We start from the raw sequence: 20,433 nt of genomic DNA, 5'->3' as shown, positions 1-20,433 counted from the left end.
TTTAATGGGCGGGAACCACTTGGAGTAAAAGGACATTCCGAGTGTCAGTTGGCGCCCCCCAACAAGGCCCCCCCAGCCCCCCACCACGGCTCCCAACTCCCTGCAGAGGCATCCGTGCAGCAGCAGAGCCCTTCATGCTGGATTACTCTCCGTCAATGTCATGTGTTTGGCATTACATACATTATTGTAACGAGGAAAAAAGCTGGGAGCGAAACAGCAGATACGAACACGCACATGTGCACAGGAACACGCCACGTGAACGCTCTCACAGGAAGCCGGGGTTCAAGGGTCAGCCGGGGAAGGCCGCGGTCGACGGGAGAGGAGCAGCGCGGGGTGTAGTGGTTGCGTAAAGGACTTTCCTTCTGCGCAAATAAACATTAGTTAGAACTGAGTGGAGCCCTGGGTTTCTGTTGACAGCCAGAGATAAGCAGGAAGACAGACCGGTGGTCGGGTTGTGAAATTCTTGGAAGAGGTATTCTGGGAGTGTTTATACAGGATGGTGTACCCCCCGCATCCATGTCTTATGTTGTAAAGTGACATCCCTCACTCACTTCATTCGTCACTTTGCTGTATAGAGACGCTACAGGCTGGCTGACAGAGTTGCTGGTGACTAGTACTGTGTGTCACCACATGTAGCCTAAACAAAGCAGCTCTACTGGTGTCCATTTTCTCAGAACAGGGGAGCCATAGAAGTAACACACAGGTCTCCAAATGACTGAGACAGCGCAGAGGTCTCTCGCAGGCAATGTTCATAAATGGTTTGGAATGCAGTCTGCATTGCCTCAGTGCATTCAAACCCACTCTAAATACTTTATAACAATCTAAAATTAGCTCATTACACACGTGCGCCAATTGGCACCTGATTTACCTCAGGAAAAGTCAATTTAATTGAAGCAGACTGGTATGGAGGGCATGCTTTAGTTCGACCCCTGAGAGAGGCCGTCTCAGCCTGATACCGACACCATTCGCCTTGCTGAGTTCAATCAACATTGGAATGGTCTCTTGGACGAGACACTTAGGAATAACACAGCAGCCACGAGAGAGGTAAGACTGTGCTTAGGAGCAAGTGGAAAAATATGGCGTTCTATAACGAGCTGTGGTGTTTTGGTCTTATTCTCTTGATCTGATCACACATTCCCTCGTCTCCCAGTGCACACTGCTTCTTTGTCTCCCATCTGGGTCAAGGAGACAGGTTTGTCGCGCACGGTTATTCTAGGATGACTAAAAATAAGTCCAGTCAAATAGAAAAGCACATCCGCAAACAGAACACGCGACCGAACGCTGCACCAAAGCCGGGAGACTAACCCTCTCCTCCATCCTGTTGCTGCTGCCGTCAGTATGTCAGAGGTCTCTCATTCTTAATGAACATCTCTCATTTACAGTCGTGTCTAGAAATAAGATGAGAATCCTGGTCATGGAATGTGCTCCATTGTTCTACAAAACAACCCTAAGTGTAGAGGGCACTTTTCCAAGCAGTGGAAAACATAGGGTGGACAATGCGTTGTCTGGAAATAGGGCAACATGCCGCTTTCGGTCATTGTTTGGTGTTGGCTTTCTATCAAACTCCAATTCCCAGCAAGCTTTTGACTCCAGCTGATACATAAACTATGCTGGAACAAGTGCACAGTAAACATGTTGTCCCCCACCAATCACCCCTTTGTGTAAATGAAGCAGTGGAAGCAAGTGTAAAAGGTTAGGATGATGGGATCCATTACAGCTCTATTCTGCTAAACTCGTTAGACGAGAGAAGCAATATGGACTCTTTTTTTTTTTTACACAATAAGTGCTGTCATTGTATTGTACCAGGCAGGTTCGAAAGACCATGCAGGCACACCAAGGAATTTCAGGTAAAGAGCTACAACCTTTATTGGCAGAGCTGAGGCACACAATAATAAATATGATTATAACTAATAATAACTGTACCCACGATGCACCAAGCCTTTACACTCTAACTATTAAGAATGGACTATACCTTTACTGAGACATAAAATATAATTTTTTGTGTACAAAGCAAAATGTATAGGGAATGGGAAAAATTCACTGTGGCTAGTATCCCTATTGGTGGGCTCTATTACATGATGGACGCATGGATGGACAAACGGACAAAGGCCGTTTCAACAACCCGCCCCTCCGATTTCATCGGCGTGGGACAAAGGCGCTTTTCCCTAGAGAGCCTCAGTGTACTGAGAAGACAAGAGGCGGACAACAAGTCAGCGTGTTATCTGATCATCTGGCGATGGCGAACAAACGCTCAAATGCCATTGTGGCATGTTGGATTCACAGATAGCGCCTACCGCGAACTCTAACCAAATAAGGCATCATTGCATTAGTTCGTTGCTAAATGACTTTGTTAGAGAGAGACAATCGGCACCAGTGACCAGCCTTAACTCAGATATAACATTTACTGCTCCCATAAACTAACCTCGCCTAACAACAGGCTATTCTGAGCTGTTCTCTCTTGCCGGTCCCCTGTGGACCAGGCTGAGGCTTTCAAACAGGGCCTGCCATTCATCTGGGAAACCTTAGCACTCTATTCGCCAGCCACAGCAACAAGTGCCAAAGTCTGCCTGGGTGTATTTACAGACCTGCCATTTCCTATATGAAGACACAAAACATTCTTTCTGCTCGGATACTCGGTTCAAAAATGTGGCCGTGCCGTTCACACAGTCGGAACCTCTGCCCGGCTTACCTCGCGTCGCGGGTTTACGGACGGCCGAGGGGAATGCGAGTCTGTTTATGTGGAATCAGAGAGATCGCCTAACCAGTCACATAAACAGCATATAAACATTAGTCCCCTGCTAAACCATCTGCTCCGGCCGTGCAAGCACCGGCATGCGCCCCCAGTATGAAGACAGTAATAATCGGGCACAGGAGGCCCTCTGTTTGATTAGGCATTATGTTCAAAGTCTAAACAGCACGGCTGCTAGGCAACGCGCTTATCTAAATATTGTAAAACAAAAGAGTTAAGACACGGACTGACTGTCCTCTGCAGTGGCTTCGGTAGCCGTGGGTGTAATTCTGAACATGAACCGTGTGCACGCCGCGCCACGGCCTCCCGTGACGAACCGGGGGAGGTTCTAGAGCACATGGTTCTCAGCAGAGAGGGGACAGTTGTATCGCCGTGAATGGGCAGGCGCAGCCAGCGACATACTGCAACAGCGACATTTCAAATCCACAGTTGGACTATATGGCGGAGACATTGCTACTGCTAGGTGAAAATGTATGGCATTTAATCACTGTATTATACTCGATGAAAACATACAGCTGGATCTGACTAAACTGTCTGTTGGGACAGAGAACATGTGTAGAGGCTGCATGTGGGTCACCATTGTACAGTGGCTCCCACACCCAGGCCTGAGAACAATCACAGGGAGAAGGGAAAGAGCACATGTTTCAAATGACAGAAAAAAGCTCTGCACCTGTCACACACACACACACGCACACACGCACACACGCACACACACACACACACATTCTTTGGCTCTTTTGTTCAACACCTCCCATTCCAACCATTCCATCAAGGGCAGGGGTCATCAAAACCCACACTGCACAATGGTGTGTGTGTGTGTGCGCGTGTTGTACATTTAACACCACACAAACCAGTGTGACCTCTGCTGAAGGAAGGTCCAGTCTATAAACATATCGCACTTCCATGGAACAGTTGGCGTTCATCCCCGCAGAAGTCACATAAAGCCAGTGCGGGGGTCAAGGCGTTGTGTAATACTGTAGGTCTGTTTCTGAGCTTAGCACTTCCTCAACACCACGGAGCTTTGCATATTATCTGTACTGCCTCTTTTGAATTACACTGGGTTTATTTGTCATTCCAACGGTTTTACTGTAGTGCCAAATACCTTGTTAAACGTCTTCCCCTCAGCAAGGGAGCCCTGGAGGTACAGGTGTCCTGGTGTACGAGGGGTTTCCTGGCCCCGGGGGGGAAGGGGTGCTTCCTCTGAGGTGAGAGGGGCTTGTGTGATCTCTCTGGTGTGAAAAGTCACTCAAACCCCAGCCCTGGGGCCATATGGAACAATGTCTCTGCTCTGAGTGGATGTCACAATGGTAAAGTAGCCTCGAGTAGCCTTCATAGATGGCTCTGTGTTTTTTCCCCCCCCGCACAGGTCTACCTGGGGCAGCCTAAATAAAGACCGACGGGACCTTTGCTATTCACTGCTCCGGCAGGTTGTCACCTCTCACCCCTCCCTCCCCGCGAGGGGGCTCAAACAGCAGTTGTTCATGTCCGTCCTTCCCGTGTCCCGCTCCAAGGTCATTTTTCACGGGGGTTACGGCAGGCTAGATATGGCCGGCTTGCGTTAGCCAATCAGGCCCAGGAGACTGGCAGCGGTGGCAGGGTGCCAAGGAGGGGAAGAGGGGTAAAGCGCCTTAAGCCCCAGCAGCCGCGAGGCCACATGCCGGAAAGAGCGGGTCCAGGAGAAGCCTGCAGATCAGAGTCAGAGTCGACTCCGCGCAGACCAGGCAGGCGGACCGAACGGCCCAGCCCGCTAGCGTGGCCCGGGGGAAGGAAGAGTCAGGCTTTGAAAGACGTGCTGTCATCTCGACGGGTAGTATCGACGCGGCACCTGTATAATTTTCAATCGTGAGTCATTTGCAGCGACTCCACACCCCTTAAAAAGCCTGGGAACCTGACGGTCTGGTTTCTCCATCTCCGCGCCGTAAGGTGTGCCATAATTGGAGCTGGGGTCTATTTCAACGCACTGGTCCAGCACAAAGTGGGCATTCCACAACTTGCCATTCCCTTGCTCTTTGCACAATGGATGCTGTCAGCTGTCCTCAGCGGTGCACAAAGGAACCCCCGACCCCTCCCTGGCTACCATGCGTGAGGACAGACACATTAAGACCTTGAACCGTTTCAACAGGGACACAAGTTCAGAAGTCAGAAAACATCCTAACTAGTTTCAGACTGCTGAGTTTGTCTGTTATTACATAAGCCCACGGGACTTCGGCAGAAGAGAAGAAAGGTTCCCGGCGGGGCAGACAAGCTTACGATGAGTCACGATCATATGCATTACAATAGGTGTGCAGTGCACCCTGCACTAATGCATGATGGCACAGGACAATGGGCTCTATTGTCGTATAAACTACCAGAATTCACCCCGCTAGAACTCTCTCCATTACCATTTCCCACATAGTTTGCCAGCCAATCAGAGCCTCCCCTCAGCTCAAACCCTGAGGGGAGGAGTTTGGAACATGTTGAGGAGAAGTGGGGTGACCTCCTACAACAGCTGCCATAATCCACAACCAGAGACAGTTTCCCTTCTCCGGGCACGGGATTAGACTGGATTTAACACGGCCGTTCCACCTCCTCCGACGTGGCTCGTCTTTCCCATGCCGTTTCCAACTAGCAGGGCGAATACGATCTCATGCTACGGCTCGAGATGTTCCGAATGTTGCTTTGGGAGCTTTCTCCACAAACCCACCCACATAAAGTTACTGGACAGAAGAGAGCCACTGCTCTATGGCCCCTGTATGGAGGCCATTGTCTTGGCCCACCACCCTGCTCCTCTTCCCACTGAAGCAGCAGCATTAATAGGCAGTAATGCCAGGAACTTCCGGCCCCCTCACAGCCCGAGTAGGATAGTCACATAATCTGCATGAGACACAGGTCAGCAGCAGGGTCAAACCACAATAAATCCACCCTTTTTTTTATAGGGGCCGGCCTGACCACCGGCAGCCCCTGTGCTCCCGTCTAATCCTCCTACCCCCTCTAGCCTTGGAACAAATGGACACTTCATCAGGTCAGAGAGGCTCTGGACGAGAGTGAGCATGTGCAGGAGACAGAGAGGGACAGGGGACAGGGATCAGGGTGTTTACTAAATACAAGGCAGACTCCCTGTCCAGTACACCAGCTGTCAGGCCCAGGAACAATGGGGTCACTTGTCCAAAACACAGAGATAAATGAACTGACTAGGATGTGATTGGGACTAATGGACATCAACATTCATTGTTCATGTTTTCCATCTTTATTTGAGGTGAAAATGCAACAAATGAGCACACGTTTAACAAGCTTTCTTGCAGGTGGTGAAGTGGTCCAAAAAAGTCACATTTCAACATCAACCATCTGCTTGGTGCCGGGCCCAACAAAACACTATGCTGCTTGGGCCTGTTCAGCATCCGAGCTGACGCTGAAGACGAAATGCACTGGGAGCACTACCCCCAACAAACAGCCTTCCGCTGCTGACATGACAAACGAGGCCAGAGTCTAAACCCAGAGCAGAGTTACAGGGTGAGGGGGGGGGGGGGGGTCGGAGGTGAACGATGAGCCACACAGGAAAGAAGCGTCCGGACGATGACCCCACCCCCTCCCCCCCGCAAGGAAACTGTCTGCTCCTGGGTCAGAGCCCGAGCCTGGTTAAGATGTTAACGTTTGCTCTGAGACTGAAGGGGGTTGGGGAGGGGCAGGGGGGTAATGTCGTCTCCCTAGGGGTCCAGGCTGTAGGGGCAGATTAGCATACATTTAATCACGTGTTTAAGGTGAGGAGAGAGGAATGGAATGGGCAGCTTTGTTCCATCGCAACACGATTCACTAACAAGAAGTAACACAACTCCATCACTTGATAGTTCTCTTGAGTCTGACTATGCACATAAGAAGATGTGACCAAACTAGACCCCCATCATGCTCTACTATACCCCCTACGAATGTTATCCTCCATAATGCCATCTAGGAATGTTAAAATCACTCTGCATACATGAGAGTTTAGGTCAGTCAGTTAGAGCAGCCTCTTTATCCCACGTAAGGATTGCAAATGTCAGGGGTTGGATTGGCACGGACAGGTGTGAACTGAAATCACCTAGACTACAAAAAAGCCAGGAGAATCACAGTGCGGTGAAAAGAATGAACGGGAGGATGAAAGCTGATTTTTCACCAACGTTTTAACCCGTCACGACACACAAAAAAAACAGCAACCCGCACTACGGAACCACGAGTCTCAAAATGCGTCACACTTCCTCTCAGTGGGCCGCTCAAACAGATCCGTCTTCAAAGCCATTGTTTGACTGACGTCCTGCTTCAGCATTGTCACATGGTGGCCCAAAAGGCCCATGGTGCTCTGGGGTCACCTTGCCAGAGGAATGCAGTATCCTGTCCTCCTTTGTCTGCAGAGCATTGTGAGGCCAGAAGAGTAAACAAGGCTCAACATCCTAGTGTGTCTCTTTGCTTGTGAGAAGTAAGAAATAAAAAATAAAAAAACAAGGTTAAATTATATGGACTCAATTAAGGCCATGCCTAATAAGAATGCATTGTAAAAAATAAACTACTACTACTACTACTACTAATAATAATAATAATAAAATATGGTAATTTTAGTCCACCTTAACTTAAGTGATTTTGGAGCCATGTTTAGCCTCAGAAGATCAGAGAATGGGTACTTCATTTGCATGTATGTAGACTGTAATGACTGAACAACTGAAATGTAGACTTCTAATCAGAGGCTTCTGTGGTGAATTGGGCAGCGGAATGGGCATGCCTGTGATGCCTAGAGAGAGGTGTTTCCTCCTCTTCTACAGTGAAATATGGAAAAGTGGACACGTATGCAGAACACAACACCACACAGATGTTCCCAATCTCACGCTGTCACCAAAGCCTCAAGGACAGCAACCGAGACTACCAGTTGTACAGGGATGGGTGACATACTGCTGCGCCGTAGAGCTCTGGGTGGTGTGAGATGTCAACTCTGTGCCTTGGGCCATATAAATTACATATTTGGGGGATATCTTGCTCTTGAGGATCTTGAGGTGACTGTTGCTGTCCAATGTTCCACCAGGGACGGATTGAAAGGCATCAGAAGATTTTGAGGAGACATCAAAGCCTTTAACACAGGCAGGGTGGGTGACTACAGTTGATAAGACAGTAGTGATAACAACTCACATTATTACATTAGCAAGACCTCCCATCCACACCTCTATTGAATATGAAGTAGACATTCAATTGAGGTAACAACATCAGGGGGGGCATGAAATGAATAAACGACATAACTGACTGAGTAAATAACGTTTGAGTAGGCCTATACGTAACGTTAGAATTCAGCTAAACCATCTATATAAAGTACCTTTTCAAAGCAAAGGCCTCTTTAATGAGTCACTGCACATATGCCTTGAAGCATCACAGCAGATGCTAGACAGCAATGTGTGAATCAGGCATGCTAAGCGAAAGCCTCCATTTAGCCTAACTTATAAAATAGGGCGGTGGGGGGTACAAATGGGCTTCAGAGCATTTGTCTTCCGCCAGGGTTATGGGTCTGTTAACCACAGCAAAGAGCAAGCTGAGCCAATTTGAGGTTCAACTCCAGAGGAATCAAAGAGGAACCTAGTAATTAAAGTCAAGAGGCAAGGAAATATTCCTAAAGAGTAGAATCCTTGATTTTAGAGCAGACTGAATGGGCTTTAGTGGTATGGGAAAGATGACAGCGATTTGCTTTGAAAAATAGGCTACTATATGGCCATACAGTAAGCCTACATAAAGCCTATGACCCCTATATGAGAGCAATATGACTTAGAGAAATTCAAATAATATTTAGGCTTTGTCTTTGCCAGATACGAACTCAACAGGTAGCCTACGATAAAAGCGTGTAAATAACTGAATAGCAAAGAAACAAAATGTGCCTGATAGGCGATCAGGTTGGCCCCAACACTAAAGGAGCGCTATTGTAGCCTAATGCTGTTTCACTATGAACTAATCATCTTAGCGATACATTGATACATTGTAGGCTAGTTAGGCTACTGTCTTTCACAAGCGTATCCCCCACTCGTAACTTGGCTCGGCTACTTAAACATGCAGTGGGCTTCAGAAGAAAAAAAAACCTGTTTTAAACTCATCCGCCAGGTTTTTAACAGTTTTGCAGAGAAGTGGGATAACTTACCTTGTCCCGGCCATTTCCTTCACATTGTATAAGCAACGCGTACAACTTAGAATTAAGACTTTTTCACTAGTTTATTCAAGCAGTCGGCTACTTTCCTCACACGCTATGCGCACTGAACACGAGACAGTTCTCCGGTAGTGAATGCGATATGAAGTCTCCGCCTCTGCAAGTGAAATACTACGGGGGTCCCCTCCCGTCCCGGCCGGGCTGCACCCCCCGCCCTACATCCCACTCATCCGGCTAGTCTGGGACTACTGAGGGGAAAGTGTTACTCCGCGTAATGACGATAGCTTACTGCCATTGTTGAATCTGATATACTTGTAACGCGGATTCTTTCAATACACTGATAGTTTAGTTTCAGAAATGTATTCAAGGTCTTCTTCCATCCTACTTCTAATCCCTCAGCGGTGAGACAAAATAGATTGGAGCACATCGGGTAGCTCTACAGAGACACCTGCTGGCCTTTTCGACCGGTTGCATGTTGGACTAATTTAGGATACAACCACAATGAACGTAGCGAACATGAATGGGACCAATCAACATTTTATTCACAGTTACTGACTATAAGCGCTCATCTCTATGGGAATATCACTTCTAAGAAAAATAAATGAGCAAAATATGAGGCAACATAATATGCAGAACAATATGTCACAACGTGCACTCTTGTGCATTAATCTATTCATTTTACAGGGCTTAATCTTTTCACAAATAATTTCTTTAGTGCTTTTCAGAAGTCAGTTTTGACAGATACAGTAGCTTATTTCAAAGAAATAAGAACAAACAGTAAAGACCTATGCCAAGTTCATATCTAAAAGGTAATTTTGTCAACTCACTCATCTTATCAGGTACGATAGCTCTCCCTCTTTTTCAGTATTATAAAAAATATTGTAAACATTTATATTAATTGCACAACATACATTCAAATACATACTGTACATCAAGTCTTTATTTTCATGTTAACACATGACCATGTATTGCAAGCTGAATGAACTAAGATTACTGGATACCTACCAGAGGGCATTAACAATACAAAGAAGTCAAATGACATCCACTAATGTAACATTGTCATACTGCCAGTCTACTAATGTTAGGGATTTTGGTTTGCAGTGTGGGAGGTGGGGTGAGTAGTCCTGTTCACAGTCTGTAATAATATGATTATAATCAAGGTGATTATGATGTGATTTGCATTCAATGTCCTAGCCAGCTTTTCAACTCTACAGTCCTGCTCTTTGCCCTGCATCAACCTCACCATTAGAGTAAGGAATCCTTATGTGACTGGCGCTCAAGCAACACTGATATTAGCTATATGAAGCAAAAGTCCAGAAAAATCATTCATGTTGTCCAAGCATCTGCAAAATGAAGTGATCACTAGCATGTTTTGAGAAAGTTTCCTGGTCTCATAGGCTACTGTTGCCTGGGTCCAGACCTTTGAATCCACCCACTCCAACGGGTTGACTGAAGATGGAAATGGAGTGTCTGATATCAGGCAAAGGTTACTGTACGGTAGGATAAAATGTTGGGTGATATCTGATCATTGTCCTGTGTGATACTGGCTTCACCAGGGTGTGACACCAGGAGTTAGGAGATGATCCATATCCGTTTGTAACAGCAGAGTTGACAGTGAAGACACATCACATTTACTGGTCAGTTTGTCTCCAGTTCCACAGGACAATAAAGAAAGCGTCAATTTATTTGCAGGAAAGAGCAAGCGCATGTTGCGTAATAATCCCACATCAAACACAGCATCCAGACAGGCATAATGGGACTGAGAGCCGGGGTGATGGTAGATGAGAAGTGAGCACACTCATGTGAGTGAATGTGCGCGTGTGTGTGTGTGTGTGTGTGAGAGAGAGAGAGAGAGAGAGAGAGAGAGCGAGAGAGAGACAGAGAGAGAGAGAGAAGATGCAAAGAGAATCAGTTTTCTGTTTCCTGTCAAATTCAGCATGTCCTCTACTTGGCAGTGATCGGAGTGTGAGTGGTGACATTGGGCCAGTAGTCCTCCCCATAAACTCCTACAGTTATGGTATATCAGGTTACATTCCAGTGACGTCTGTAAAAGATCCTCAGGTCCTCCAGTCTCCCTCCGCCTCCTCCTCCTCCTCCTCCTCCTTTGAGGGTAGACCCTGACGTGGTGATCAGGGGAGTCCAGGTGCTTAACCAACCCATCCTTCCCAAATCTGCCCTCTGTATGGATAAAAAAAAAGATGGATAGAAGTAAGTGCTTCTCTTGAATCTATCACTGAAATCTGTGGCTCCAGTTGTTCTTTTTTCCTAAAGCACCAGTGAGAGAGAAAGACGAAGACATGGACAATGACAAGAAAAAGACAGAGACAACAGAGGACAAGACAAAAACCTCATCTGCATAACTGTCTTTGAAAAGCGGGTTTTTAAAACCTTGAGGGTGCTGTACTGAAGGATCAATACTAGTTCTATGAGGAGGCATGGACTTAGAGGGAAGGAGTGCTACAAGAGCGTTTGATAAAGCAAGCTTTGGATGAGGAGGGGGAGGCTGGCTAAACAGAGAGGAACAGATGGGTTATGACAAACTCACAGTGATTTGGAGGAGGGCCTCTTCACTTTTGGCCTCTTTCGACGATGAACTGGCCTGAGGCATGCACAGCACGTACACACGTGACGCGCATGGACAAACGCATGTGCATGGACGGACAAACACACACACACACACACACACACACACACACACACACACACACACACACACACACACACACACACACACACAGCAGAGACAAGCGATTAGGGTATCAGCAGCTTCAAGCATGCTTGCATTTTAGCATCCATCCTTGTGCTAAACAGGCTTTTTATTCTGAATCCAGAAACATGGCAATATGTGACAAAGTCTGAAGGAAACAATCCACTTCAATGATCAATAATGTTCCACATGACTGTTATATTGCATCAATAAACTACAGTACAGTGGTGAGGTGATGTCATTATTTTGTAGGCTGAAACATTTCTAATGAGTTCTAAATCCCTATGGGAAAAATGAACGGGATTCGTGAAAAATGCCAAAAAATAAGGTATGTGTTTAACAGACACTCCAAGACTGCAGTACATTTTGTTCTAGAAATTAAAATGCATCATTGAAGATGGGTTTTGAGCATTTTGAAGCCCTCAGTTGGTTCTGAGGTCGATACTGCTGAGATGAGAAACTATACTACAGCAGACAAATGGCCGCCATGTTTTTTCATAACGTGAGCTAGCATTAGAGGACGTGAGATTACCCAGACTGAATAAATACCACACATATAAACACAAAACTGCTTTAGCTAGCTCAATTTTGTATCTAAGATATCTGCTGACTTTTTTTTTCCATGGATAGATTAGCTACAACGAATGTGGCGGCGATGCTAACATTTAAGCCTACAAATTGACATCAGGCCTCACCACTCTATAACCAAAGACTAATGGACAAGGGTCAGTATAAATGGAAAGAACAAAATGCAAGGGCAAAGACAGTACAGCCTGGAAAGTGCAGCTACCTGTATTCACTGAAGGAGTTTCGCTCTTTCCCTCCTGTGAAGAGGAAAACACAGTTAGTGAGATGAACAGAGAACCAGGTCACCAGGTCTGTCTTTAGGGTCTTTAAGTCTCTCCAGACGGACCTTTTTCTGGGTTGCACTGCTTGTGTCCCTTGCAGCTGCGCAGCTCCATCAGCTGCTGGTGCAGCCGGTTCAGAGCACTGCGGTCCAGACTGCTGACAGCATTCATCAGCTGCAGAAACACCAGGAGGACAGTATGTTACAAGGTGCTTTGCCAAAAATAAAACAGCAATATAGAGACGCCTTAAATCAGATTAGGGGGCTAAAACACAAATCAAACTTTTTGGGCTTACAGAACTGACAGCTAATCTGTATAAATATGTAAAACAGCAAAGCAAATACCTGGTAGGGGTCAGTGTTGAGATCAAAATACTCAATGAAACCTGTGGCAAATTCACAGAACAGGAAGTTGTGTGTCTCATTGATAGTCCTGAGGCACCAGTAGGTGTTATTGTTGGCACTGGTGCAAGCACAGAAAGGACCCACTGTCACGGAGAGAGAGAAACAGAGAGTTGAGTTCAGTGATTAAATGATTTTCTTTGAACAATACCAGTGCGAGATACTGTAGGGTTCACAACTGGTTTGTAGTGTCTTACTTGTCCAGAAGGGGGCGGTCTGCCAGTGCTGGTTGTCGTGGGTGAAGCAGGTGAGGCCAGGCATGCTGCATGTGTCGTTGTTGCGGAGCCTCTTGATTAGTTTACGGAGCTTCTTCCTACGTTTCTGCTCCTTCATCAACCACTGTTTTTTCTGTTTGGAGGGCATTTTGCTGAGAATAGAATAGAATACAATAGAATGGAATAGATTAGAAAGTTTATTTGCCATGATTGTGTAGTAAGTACGGGTTCAGGTACATTGGAATTCTTGTAATTGCTTGTCCTTACAGTATCTTATCAGTGCTAATCAGTTCTCATTCCAGTCCTAGGTACTCAGCTAGACATTTAAAGGTTCACCAACTGGCAATTTACTATACTGCCTATCTGTCGTCTATCAGGACACAAACCAGAAACAGACATCTGGAGAGTGGGAGAAACACACCAACGCACTAAGTAGCCCTCTACTCCTCCCTACCTGAGGGAGTGGAGGCGACCGGCATTGAGTCTGAAGGATCCTTTGTTCTTGAACAGATAGCTGAAACACAGAGTGAGAGAGAGAGAACAGGAGAGAGTGACAGCGCAAATGCAGAAACATTTCAGTGAAATTTTACAGTGAATTTTTCACTGTACATTGTACACTGTACTATCCTATATACATATGACAAATAAAATCTGAATCTGAACGTGAATAGACTCCATCTCTCAACCAAGCATAGGCCTAACCTCATGAGACCATTCTGATCTCCCAAGTTCACTTTCCATTTCTCTCCGCAAATCAGTCTGTCTCAAATGATTTCTCTCCGATTATGTTTTGACCGGGTCAATCAGAAACTGTGTTCTGGCTGCTGTTCTGCCCCCCCACTAGAACGTAGCCCCTAATTGGTTCCTGTTGCAAAACAGTCTCCTGATGCAACGAGCAGTAACATTGACATTAGTAGAATAAACACAGCTATAAGTGCAGTTATTGCAGAAATAGACTCACAACAATTAAACAAGAAGAAGAGTATGCACTAGTGGAGTTTCTTGGAGGAAAATATATTTTTGCCGTTTTTCTGACTGGATTTGGCAAAGGTTTTGTTATGCTGATTGGCTGAAGGAGTTAGTCTGTCAAGGCAAGTACTCCCACCCACTGAAATCATTCTAGATATGGATCAGGCCAGACTGATCTGCGGAGAGAAACTGAAAGTGAGCTTGCTAGATCATCGTGGTCTCAACAGGCAGCACGGTGGCTCAGTGGTTAGCACTGTTTCACAGCAAGAAGGTCCTGGGTTTGAATCCTGGTTGTTCCAGGGCCTTTCTGTGTGGAGTTTGCATGTTCTCTGTTTGCCTGCGTCGGGTGCTTCCGGCTTCCCCCACCATCATAAAGACATGCAACACCATCATAAAGACATGCAAAGTATGAGTGGTGGTGGTGGTCGTTCCAGGGCCTTTCTGTGTGGAGTTTGCATGTTCTCTGTTTGCCTGCGTGGGTTCCCTCCGGGTGCTTCCGGCTTCCCCCACCATCATAAAGACATGCAACACCATCATAAAGACATAAGTATGAGTGGTGGTGGTGGTCGTAGGCGCTGTCAGTCTGCCCCAGGGCAGATGTAGCTTAGCTTAGCTTCTGAATGAATACTGGACTCTGTAAAGCGCTCTGGGTATCATGAAGGGCGCTATATAAATCCAACTTGATTGATTGGTTCGATGTGTGGCTAAGGTCAGACTTACCTGGGGTCGTTACACTGGCACTCCTCAGGCCTCACGTTCTTCAGGTGACCTTTGACGTCACGCAGGTTCTTTATTTTGGTCTGCAGGGTTTCGATCTAGCCGCAACAAACGCAGAGAAAACACAGTAATGCGCTTTGGGTCAAACACGCAGCTAGAACAGGACACGCTACCTAACGTGATGAACGGCGGAGGTCTGGAGCTGCACCTCGTGCTCGATGTGGAGCTTGTGGTCCTTCCACGCCTGGAGGGATTTGTACAGGCCTCCGTCACACGTCACCGTGTCATTCATCAAAATGGAGCACCTGAGGGACAAACCGAAGGAGACTATCAGCACTGTCTGTCTTCTCTGTTCACACTCACACACACACACACACACACACACACACACACACACACACACACACACACACAGACACACACACACACACACACACCTGTATGTGACTTTAAGGGAGGCTGGTGGCGTGAGACTGTTGCTGCTGGTAGGTCTGGCGGTGCCGTCCATGCCACTGAACTCCTCATCGTCCACCTCTCCGTTCCTAGCTCCGCTCCTCATCTGCCTGTCCCAGCTGGAGTTCCTGAGGCCCACGGGCCTGTAGCCGTCCTCCAGGTCCACAGCATACAAGTCTCCGTCCAGCTCGAAGGGAACGGAACGGGCCCAGCGGTTCTTAGAGACACTCTTACTGGACTTCACCTCTGACAGGGTCACAAGAGAAAGGGCAAAAGGGAATATGACTGAATGGTGTTTGTGGTATCATGTCTGCGCACCTCTTTACTCGGCCACTTGGTGGCAGCACAGCCTCATTGATGCTACGTGAATAGCTATAACACAACACAAGAATTCAGTCAACAATTCAATCAACGAATACACAGGTTCCTCACTCTTCTTGGTGAGCAGCTTCTTCCTCTTCAGGGGTGTTGTCTTGACGGCCAGAGGGCTGCAGTCGCAGGAGTCAGAGTTGGAGATGTGGCCATAGAGTCGGGACCCTCCGCTGGCCATCAGGGCCTGCATCCGGGGGGCGTAAAGGCTGGCCATGCCCTTACACTTGTACAGTCTCAGCTTCCCAGACGGGTCCTCCACACACTGCCACTTCTATACACAGGAGGATAGGGAGAGCATGAGTATGTTTGTTAAAACTATATCCAGTGTGTTGTGTGTGTGTGTGTGTTCCATACAGTTCACACACCTGGCCAGGCTGTTCACAGGAGGTCTGGTATTCTGCTCTCTGACACAGGTCCTTCACTCGCTGGTGCTTTGGCAGGAAGTTCTCTTCCTGAGCTTGAGCCCCTTCCTTGTCACCATCCCGCTTATGGAGCGGCTTCCTGTGTGGACAGGATCAGGTGTCATAATAGCGCAGTCTCACAGCACTGAACCAATGACGGCGATCGGAATGCAAACAGCTGCTTCCGGTTGCCAATCAATGAGACTCACCCTCTCTCTAACAGGAAAGAATCCCTCCACACTTTCCCCTTCTTGTTCAACTGGAACCTGAAAAAAAGCAAAACAACCGTCAATACAAACTGATATACAGTATATGACACAGAACAAGAACATAAGATGTTATTAATGTCACTCCTCAGTTCTATCAGAGTAATTCCACAGCATGTGAACCGACGTGAAGTTACCTGTTCACAGGTCTGTCCGTGTCCAGGAGTTTGAGGATGGACTTGCCGTCCATGTCAGAGGGCTTGTCTGCCCCTGCCATGTCTAGCAGAGTGGGCGCCAGGTCGATGTTCAACACCACATGAGGGTTACTGCAGAGAGAGACGCAAACACACATTTGAGAGATTAAATATGAGCAACATGGAAGCGTTCGCCCACAATATCGTCACACTCGATTGAGCAGCAGATCTAACATGCTGCGCTGTTAACCGGCGCGCTCGGTCACTCACATGGCTCCTGCCTCCACGTTGGGCCCTCGTACATAGAAAGGGATGCGGATGTCAAACTCGTAGGGCATGGACTTGCCCTTGACCAGCCCAAACTGCCCGATGTGGTAGCCGTGGTCCGAGGTGTAGATGAGGTAGGTGTTGTCCAGCTCCCCTGTCTCAAGCAGCATGTCATAAACCTGGGGACGACACAGGAGTGTGAAACGCCCCGTAGGTCACAGCGTACCTCAAACACGTCATCAGAGAGAGAGATTCACGTAAGCCAAAGCAGCCACATCGCGCCGGTGAGTACAGGGGGCTCTCAGCGGTCAGCCGGCTGGTCTGTCTGTCTGTTTCTGTCTGTCCGTCTGTCTGTCCCACCTTCTGCACACTGTCGTCGACGGACAGCAGCGTCTGCATCCTCCGGCGCTGCAGCATGTTGGTGAACTGCATGTGGACGGGCTTCATGGGGCCAGTGTAGCGCAGGATCCAGTGCTTGTCCGGGTTCGGAGCGTAGTTATAGCTCGGTGTTCTAAAAGAGGGGTGGAACAACGTTAAGCTACATGTTCAAAATCTATAGTGTACATTTGTACCACATTTTGGGATTAATTATCATTGTATTGTACTAAATGGCATTGTATCATATAGTATTGTATTTAGTAGAATGCTATAATATTGTGTTGTGTGGTATTGTGTGAATTAATTGGGATTGGGAATTTCATTATGTAAATATTCTATTTTATAATGTATGCATATGCAACAACAATAACCTCTCAACAAGATTAAGTACATGATCAACCCCTTTTAAAAGCAGCCTCACAACTAATCATGTAATGCTGGGCTATAAGCATAGAAAGAAAACAGCTTTACTGATCAATAGCAGCTTACTCCAAGAGGACAACTTGATCAATATTTAACTCAGGGCGGGATGGAACTTTAATTATTTCAAAATAAATAAACGCAGCTAAATATCGAATGAGATCTTGGAGGCAAACATATTTAAAGCACATCGATCTGCCTTAGATGACGCTAAACCATCCAGGGCCACAGAGCACCAGGGACCCAGAGATCGTGATGAAGAGAAGTGGTGAGCATCTGTTCTGCAGTGTGGAAGAGGACCGTTTCTAACAGGAGGAGAAGAGGGAACACATTTTTTCTCTCTCTCTCCATATGGTAGGGAAGAAAGGGAGCGTCATTATCCAAGTAGACAACACAAACTCACACTGGGGAATGAACATTACTGGGGGAAAGCAATTAAAAGTTGCCATTAAAGAAATGGCTGAGCAGGCCCAAGTACACGGTGCACTGTAGACCGCCTGTGTACGGACTGTTAATGATGCTAGTGGGATTTGTATTGGCAGCAGCAGAATAGGAGAGTAACAGAGAACACAGGCTCATTACTGACTTCCTGTGTCTCCCCTCAGGGGCCATAGAGAGAAGGTGTACCAGCCAGGGGCATTAGGCAGCCAGTCAGGTACCCGCCAGGCTCCACCACAACCAGAAACAAAAAAGCCTGGGATTTAACTTTCTGATGACCTTGTAGAGTTGTAGGTGTTCGCAAGGGCTGCCTCCCAAAGAACCCAAAACGAAAAACATGCTCTTCAGTCCTGTCCCTGACCAGGACCTGTGCTGAGCACTTGGACTTGGTCCCTGGTTGCCCCTGGAGGAGTAAAGCTTGGATGGGATGTGCATTGTGTTGCCTCTGTGTATGAAATGCGCTATACAAATAAAGTTTGATTTGATGGGAATAGGACAATTCCACCGGTGACCGCTGTAGACGTGTGTGTGTGTGTGCATTGTGCGTGCTGTGTCGGCCCTCACTCACCTGCATTTGTGTGTGTCACGTCCGACCAATAAACACCCTCGGCGTCCTGAAATGATTAAGGAGGCCGGCGTGGCGCTCCGTGTACCTACATGTGCTGCGAGGCGTTGGGGAAGGCGGCGCTGTACTGCGGCGCGGAGTCCTCTGGCCCGTGGGGCGCCGCGTGGCTCAGCACCATCATGACGGGCCTGTGGGGGTACATCCTCTTCGACATGCGGAAGTAGTTGATGCTATCGTTGGTGATGATGTCGGTGAGGTAGTCCTGCAAAGAAGAGAGCAAAAAAACTGGCTCCATCAGGTTTCCGGTACGACCAAAGCCAACATGTCCTGTCGGTTGACGCCGGGGCGTGTGTGATAGCCATGCGTGAGGAGGGAAACGCCGCCTGGGACCTTGGGGTAGTCGTTGCCGTGTTTCTCGCGGACTCCGTTCCGGCACAGGGTGTAGTTGTAGAAGCGAGAGTTCTTGACCAGCGCTACCCACTCTCTCCAGCCAGGGGGCACATACGAGCCGTTGTACTCGTTCAGGTACTTCCCAAAGAACGCTGCGAGAGGAACCAGTCATCGGTTTTGAGTTCCGCTGAGAACGCGTCACGAACAGCTACGACAAAACGATTCAATCGACGATTACAGGAGCTCCTGTAACTGTACGCAGGTGCATGCGTTCATGCGCCTCACCTGTCCTGTAGCCCGAGTTGTTGAGGTGCACGGCGAAGGTGTGCGGCTCGTGGTGTGCCTGCCAGGAGGGGGAGGAGCAGTTCTCGTTGTTGGTGTAGGTGTGGTGGTTGTGGACGTACTTCCCCGTCAGGATGGAGGAGCGCGACGGGCAGCACATGGGGGTGGTGGAGAAGGCGTTGGAGAAGTGGGTGCCCCCCTGCTCCATGATACGCCGGGTCTTATTCATGGCCTGCATGGAGCCTGATGGAGGCAGAAAGAGAGGGGGAGGGGGGAGGGGGCGGACGGAACGAGGGATGTTAGAAAGGGAGGGTGAGACAGTCGAGGGTATCAAATGGGGTTGACGGGAGAGGATTCAAGAGAGAGGGTGAGTGCAGAGGGGTGGGGGGCATAGAGATAGGGGTGAGGTGTGAGAGCCAAAAAGCAGTGAGGGTGAGTGAGAAAATGGGGGTAGAAAAAGCAGGAAGAGTAGATCTTTTCTGTGGAGCAAAGCCCATTTGAATTTATGTGCCCCGAAAGGCTTTCAGGCCGATGCTGATTGTTTGGTGAAACAGATGCTCGACCATAAATTCCTGCTTTTCAATAGAGGTCTCCTCACCAGCGATCAGAGAGGACAAAGGGTGTCAGTTTGGCCATTATGCAGCCACTCAAGCCCAATACACAGTTTAAGGGCTTAAACGGGTAGGGCGATGGCCAGGGTTTGGCACGCAGACAATGGATGCCATAGGCCACTCGCTCCGTGCCAGCAGTGGAGTTGGCCATGGGGGCACTTGACTTTTCTGAGAAGGCCAATTTGTTACAGAGCCAAGAGGGAGCATTAACCTCACCTCTATCACTGATATTTACAGACGCGCACGCACACGTTCCCTCCTCCTTCTGTCTCACCCAGTTCGATGTCCTGGTCGTCGGTGAGGATGAGGACGATGTTGGGCCGGACGTTGCGGGCGTGGCGGTCCCTCTGCGGGCGCATCCTCGCGCGCTGACCGGAGAGGTAGGGAGAGCCCTGGGCCGGCGCCACAGGCCCCAGCAGGAGGAAGAGGAGGAGGAGGAGGAGGGGGAGGACAGGGAGAGGAGGAGCACACAGGCGCCGCCGCCCTCCTGCCATGGCTCCGCCCGGCGCGGCCCTCCCTCTCGCTGAGGTACAGACCAGCGTCAGGCCGTCTGGGCAGCTGCACCACGCCCCCTGGAGGACACAGAGGGAGGGAGAAGGGAGTGGACTTTACACTCTGCAAATGAACATGATCTGACGCCGATCTATTTTCAAATCTCAAGAGTCAGAACGCCCCCCTTCCACACACACACACATTAGATGACAAATAGCAGATGCGACCCAA

General features: G+C 48.2%; 2 protein-coding genes across 5 annotated transcripts in view; both read right to left on the bottom strand.

The window, feature by feature from the left end:
* arhgap46a (Rho GTPase activating protein 46a) overlaps positions 1–8,973 on the bottom strand; it is a 31,895-nt gene extending 22,922 nt beyond the window's left edge. For 2 of the 3 annotated variants that reach the window (XM_084440546.1, XM_084440547.1), the window contains exon 1: positions 8,871–8,973. In XM_084440546.1, the coding sequence (XP_084296672.1) occupies positions 8,871–8,884 (14 nt within the window). In that variant the 5' untranslated portion in view covers positions 8,885–8,973. Of the gene's footprint in view, positions 1–2,689; positions 2,827–8,870 lie in introns of those variants that run through there. The other variant, XM_084440548.1, reaches the window with a different exon arrangement.
* Positions 8,974–11,023: 2,050 nt separating this feature from the next.
* Positions 11,024–20,165, bottom strand: sulf2a (sulfatase 2a; the record flags this gene model as incomplete). 2 transcript variants are annotated; one of them, XM_084440807.1, is made up of 20 exons in its annotated part: positions 19,985–20,165; positions 19,103–19,342; positions 18,818–18,969; positions 18,520–18,689; positions 16,987–17,137; positions 16,630–16,805; positions 16,363–16,491; positions 16,169–16,225; positions 15,924–16,059; positions 15,619–15,829; positions 15,171–15,432; positions 14,942–15,038; positions 14,737–14,831; positions 13,502–13,561; positions 13,030–13,199; positions 12,776–12,918; positions 12,497–12,605; positions 12,374–12,407; positions 11,422–11,475; positions 11,024–11,054 (listed from the first exon to the last, which is right to left on the bottom strand). In XM_084440807.1, the coding sequence occupies exons 1-20, from the start codon at positions 20,067–20,069 to the stop codon at positions 11,024–11,026; spliced, it is 2,562 nt and encodes an 853-aa protein (XP_084296933.1). In that variant the 5' UTR covers positions 20,070–20,165. The 2 variants fall into 2 exon arrangements, with proteins under 2 accessions (XP_084296933.1, XP_084296932.1); XM_084440806.1 differs by having other exon boundaries at positions 15,171–15,471; positions 19,985–20,153.
* Between the last annotated feature and the right edge of the window lie 268 nt (positions 20,166–20,433).

Source organism: Borostomias antarcticus (assembly GCF_949987555.1).
Source record: "Borostomias antarcticus genome assembly, chromosome: 7".
Lineage (NCBI taxonomy): Eukaryota > Metazoa > Chordata > Actinopteri > Stomiiformes > Stomiidae > Borostomias > Borostomias antarcticus.
This window is presented reverse-complemented; position numbering and strand designations above follow the sequence as displayed.